Genomic DNA, 5,082 nt, shown 5'->3' on the forward strand with positions numbered 1-5,082 from the left:
AATGTTAATGGACTGAGCCTCTTCCACTGGCAAGTAATGTCAGATGCATGTTGACGATATGGGCTGAGTCCTTGTTGATTTGCTGGTCGGTCCAGATGTGAGCTGAGGTCAGGACTTTGCAAAGCCCTGGTATAAAAGATCACTACATGAGCTCAGGAACACTTCGGAAAACTGTTGTCAGTAAACGCAGTTCTTTGCAAATGAATCATTCTGTTTGAATTTACCACTTCTGTGGAATCTGGGTTGTAAAAGCGTTTTCTGACTAGAGTTTGGTGGCTTTGCTGCGGTTGTGTTCAGCCACGTTGAAGTCACTTCCTGTCTTTGTGGTGGTCATTTTACTGTAATGAAAAGACACAACGTTTAGATAACCTAATTCTGACCTTGACTTCAGGAAAAAAAAAATAATAAAAGAAAATCATCTTTATAATTATCTTAATCACTATTCGTTCTTTTATGGGTAATTTTAACAAAACTGGAAGATTATAACTGGACATTATTCTGAACCCCAAAATGTTTAAATAAATAAAAATACAAAATGTTAATTGCTATTAAATCAAGAAGTACCACAAGGATAAGTAATGACTGCTGTGATAAACGCATCAGGAATATATAGTGGTTGGACTCTGAACACACACACACACACACACACACACACACACACACACACACACATATATATATATATATAAATATACACACACACACACACACACACACACACACACACATATATATATATATATATATATATTCCTCAGTAAATCCTGCAGCTTACCTGTTGCCCTTGGCCTCATTGGCTGAATCGGGAAGCTCTTTTCTGCTGGTCTCAGGAAGGAGCAAGACAAGAGCTCCGCTGACCACCACAAAGCTGCTGAAGACTATAACAGGTATGGACCAGTGGTATATGGCCGACATATTAAGTAGCGGTGCCAGCAAGCTTCCTACTCTAAAGGCGATGGAGCCCAGGCCAACAGCCGTTTGCCTGACAGAGTGGAGTTCAGTTTCAAATACACACAGTATATATGCAGAATATCTGTCATTTTATATTCTATATACTTTTATTGTGTGTACCTGACAGGGGTGGGAAACAGCTCCTGGATGTAGACCATACATACTGACCCAGCCCATTTCAAAAAGAACTTTCCAGTGGTTACGAGGGCTGTGATAACAACAGCGCTGTCTGGAATTAAAATGGCAATTTTCAAAGTATTGAAAGACTGAAGGTCATGTGGATTTATCATCATGTGTTGAATGTGAAGGACAGCAAATTCACCTCGAGGAAAAGCCAGGGTTAAGAGGCAAAAAACACCACCTGTCAGGAGGGTTGATATCAGGGATTTTTTTCTGCCGACCACCTCCAGGAGCCAGATACAGAGGAGATGAGCTGGTATCTCAGAGACCCCAAACAGGAACTGAACCAGGAAGATGTTCAGGCCGTAATTACCCACATTCAGAACAAGGCAGAAGAATCCTAAATTTACTGAAAACCTTCAAACCACAAAAAACAGACATGAGACAAAGATGTCATTCACTCAGATTAAAAACCACATTCCAAATGTGCTTCACTTACCAGGCAAAAGATATGATGAAGAAATGTTTCATCAGGACTGTTGAGGTAAAAATGACTTTGATTCCTCCACTTTGGACTTCTTGTGCTCCAGTTATCTGGAGGGTAAACGTATTATTATAATACAGAGGACAAAAAATATGGTCACTGGTGACAATTTTGCTGTTGAAAGTCACTTTTCTATGAATTAGGCAGAAAATACATTTAATCTGAAGGGTTAAGATCCACAGAACAGGCGATTACTATGAGCTGATATGAGCCCAGAGCCTGGTCAGATGAACTCTAGGACCCCCTCACTGACACCAACCATCATGTTCCAAATGTGCTTATTTCAAATGATATTAAACTGGATGTTATTTACCACTATCAATGATATTAATCAATAATGTTTCCATGCAATTGAACTAATGTTAAGGTCAGTTAAGGCCAAGTACGCATCCTTACTGCCACTTTATGCAGCAGAAGCTGGATGTTCCCACCATTTATCTGACATTCAGCTAAATGTTTCACATTTAGTTCTGTCAGATGTATTTGGACATTTCAACCATTTCACATTTTATCCATATATCGTGTACTTTTAATTTGATCTGTAATCATTTATCCATTACTTTTCACTAAATATTTAAACGATAAAATGGAATAAGTTTGATGCAGTGAGCCACTCGTCAGTCAAATTTTTAATTTGTTCATAATTAATTTCCCGTCAGCCTCAGTTATACTGTGTTTGTGTTTTGCTAGTTAGCAAATGTTAGAATTTTTATTGTGAGCATGTTGATGTTCCAGCTCACAGCACCACTGTGCCTCAGCGCTGCCTCACAGAACCACTAGCACGGCCGTAGATTGTCTTGTTTTTCAGGGGATCATTAACGTCTCATTTGATCTCGTGATTAAAACTGACTTACCTCCTCCAGCAGATTCTCTGGGATCTTTTTTTTATTGATTGCTGCCACTCGGTGTATGAATTTATGGGCTTCTTTTGTTCTTCCCTGTCCAAGCAACCACCTCACAGATTCAGGAATCCACCTGACAAGATTAATCACGATCCAAATGTCGCTCACAAACTGTTGTTAATTTGTCAGAGTCTGGTTTTGTATTATCTCATGGTGTGATGTAACACTGTGAAACCAAGATGCACACGGTTAAACTGGATGTAGCCAGGTGGGCTAGCACCAGGAAGTGTGTTTATGTCCAAATACAGCACCATGAATGAAACAAGAGAGCATATACAACACATACCATATGTACAAGAATATAAAGGCCTGCGCTCCTCCTAAGGCATACTGTGCTATTCTCCAGTCACGGATAGCATAGACTAGACCAGCCAGGGCACATTGTCCAAGAGCTGAAAACATTTGGCTGCAACAGGAGGCAAAGGACCTTTTGGTGACCCCTAACCACTCGGTAGCTGCAAGCAGAATTTGAACAGCAAAATCACTGCAAAGCGAGAACACACAGGACATTTCCAAGCTTGTGATATTGACCATCAAACAATTGAAGAAATATGGGTTAGATAGATAGAATTCATACCTAAGACAATGGAGTTGATTCTGTATCCTCCAAATGCAACTCCAACTATGATCTGTGACACCACGTAAATATAGAAATTTGGAGCAACGCCAGCAACTATGATGAATACTAGCAAAAGGACAACTGGTAGCTGGGTGGGTCTCCTGCGGCCATACCTGAAGAGTTTAGAGAATGGGGGACCATCAAATGAAGGGTCAGAAGCACATGACCTAATATATCTTTTTCAAGTCACTTACGATTCAGCCATAGGTCCAAAGATGAGTGAACCGGCAAGTGAACCAGTCAGGAAGACTGTTTGCACAAGTTCGACCATGTTTGATTTGTCACAGACGAGATCAAACTGAAAGACAACAGTCAGGATTAGAGAGCAGTCAGCACAGGTGACACCAAAGACATGCACAGGTGGCTTACATCAGTGACTATGGTGGCTTCATACAGCGTGCTGAAGTACACCCATCCATTCTGGCACCCTGTGGTCTCATTGAGTCCGTACTCCCTGATGGCACTGATGTCCCAGTCCACAGGGACAAACATCCGACACCTGCTGAAGGTCCCATCCTCCTCCCGGGGCACCGTCAGGTTCAGCTGCTCATCTGTGGTCAAGTTAGGATCAGCTCTGAGGATCCAGTCTGTGTTACAGTGTCGCTCTGGATCTGACTCGATAAAAATAAAACTACAGATGATAATGGGCAGTAAGAAATTTGGGAAGGATAAGCCAAATACGAGAAGTTTCTGGAAGAGACCAAAGTCTCCGATCGTTCTCAGAATCTCTCCAAAATCCACCATTTTCACACAGCAAATGACGTGAGACAAGCTCAGATAGGCTGTCTTACAAAGTCACTTGACATGTCAAAATAAATGTTTAACCATTTGACTTTAGTCAGTAAATAACTGTGTCGTGAGCATGTTTCATGCCCAAATGTAACCATTGTTCTAATGGTTGACATGTTAAAGCAAGACATTTTGTTCACTCATTGAATTCCATCATGTGACTTTATTCAGCTACTAAAAATCATCCGTATGTTTTTCCAATAGTCTATATGTCAAAGAATCTCTTTGTATGTTGTCACAAATATTCCACTTCAAATTATACATTTGATGATGATATTTCAAAAATATATGCCATGATTTGTTAAAAAAAAAAAAAAAAGTTTAAAAAGAAAACTGTACTTGTCAATCAAACGATTCAATTAATACTAATCATTCAGTGACCCCATAAGGAGTCAGAATGAATGGTTTTCTCAAGAGTAAACAATAAAGGGGAAAGAAATTTAGAAAATCAATATGATGTGGGGCTCAAAGTCTTTGATGATCACCATCTCTCTCTCTCTCTCTCTCTCTCTCACACACACACACACACACACACACACTCTCACACACCCCGAGAGAGCAGTGCAACCTGTGTCCTCCATCTTCTTTTATCCATTAACATTGGACAGGTGTCAGTGAGAAAAAAACGCATGTCATGACATTGAAGCACAGAGTGTGTGATTACAAGGGGCTCCAAAAAATACACGTTAACAGATCAATAAGGTGCCAATCGAACAAATAATGTGTGCATGATTAGTGATGCTCTGACAAAGGCCAACAGTGGGAAACACTACAGAACAAAATTCGACTGTCTACTGAACATGACGACTCTTGATCTGCTTGCCTTAATCAATGTTTTCAAGTGAAACGTTCCTCTTATCTGACATGTACAATGAAACAGTCAATGCATCGACATCATTACATACAAACCTCATCATGTTTGTGTGACAGTGCATGGAGTCGCCATCATACATACATTTACAACATCTTTACATACACCTTTTACACCAGTGACTCCTCCTCCTCCTCCTTCTCTGGTTTCTGTCTTGGCTCGTGATTTCCCATCTTGTTTTTTGCATTTATTTTAATTTTCCTTAAACTTGAAGGTTTTAATTTTTGGCTGAATTGGACATCTATGGACAAATATTTAAAAGTTGTGGATGACTCTTGCAACCTCT

At 40.1% G+C, this 5,082-nt stretch overlaps 1 protein-coding gene across 1 annotated transcript; it reads right to left on the reverse strand.

The window, feature by feature from the left end:
- Window positions 1-262: 262 nt before the first annotated feature.
- On the reverse strand, window positions 263-3,880 carry LOC139338841 (solute carrier family 22 member 13-like). Its single transcript, XM_070974117.1, has 10 exons — window positions 3,506-3,880; window positions 3,331-3,434; window positions 3,095-3,249; window positions 2,804-2,972; window positions 2,470-2,590; window positions 1,571-1,665; window positions 1,274-1,488; window positions 1,072-1,180; window positions 776-982; window positions 263-338 (listed from the first exon to the last, which is right to left on the reverse strand). The coding sequence occupies exons 1-10, from the start codon at window positions 3,878-3,880 to the stop codon at window positions 263-265; spliced, it is 1,626 nt and encodes a 541-aa protein (XP_070830218.1).
- Between the last annotated feature and the right edge of the window lie 1,202 nt (window positions 3,881-5,082).

This window comes from Chaetodon trifascialis, chromosome 11, assembly GCF_039877785.1.
Source record: "Chaetodon trifascialis isolate fChaTrf1 chromosome 11, fChaTrf1.hap1, whole genome shotgun sequence".
Lineage (NCBI taxonomy): Eukaryota > Metazoa > Chordata > Actinopteri > Chaetodontiformes > Chaetodontidae > Chaetodon > Chaetodon trifascialis.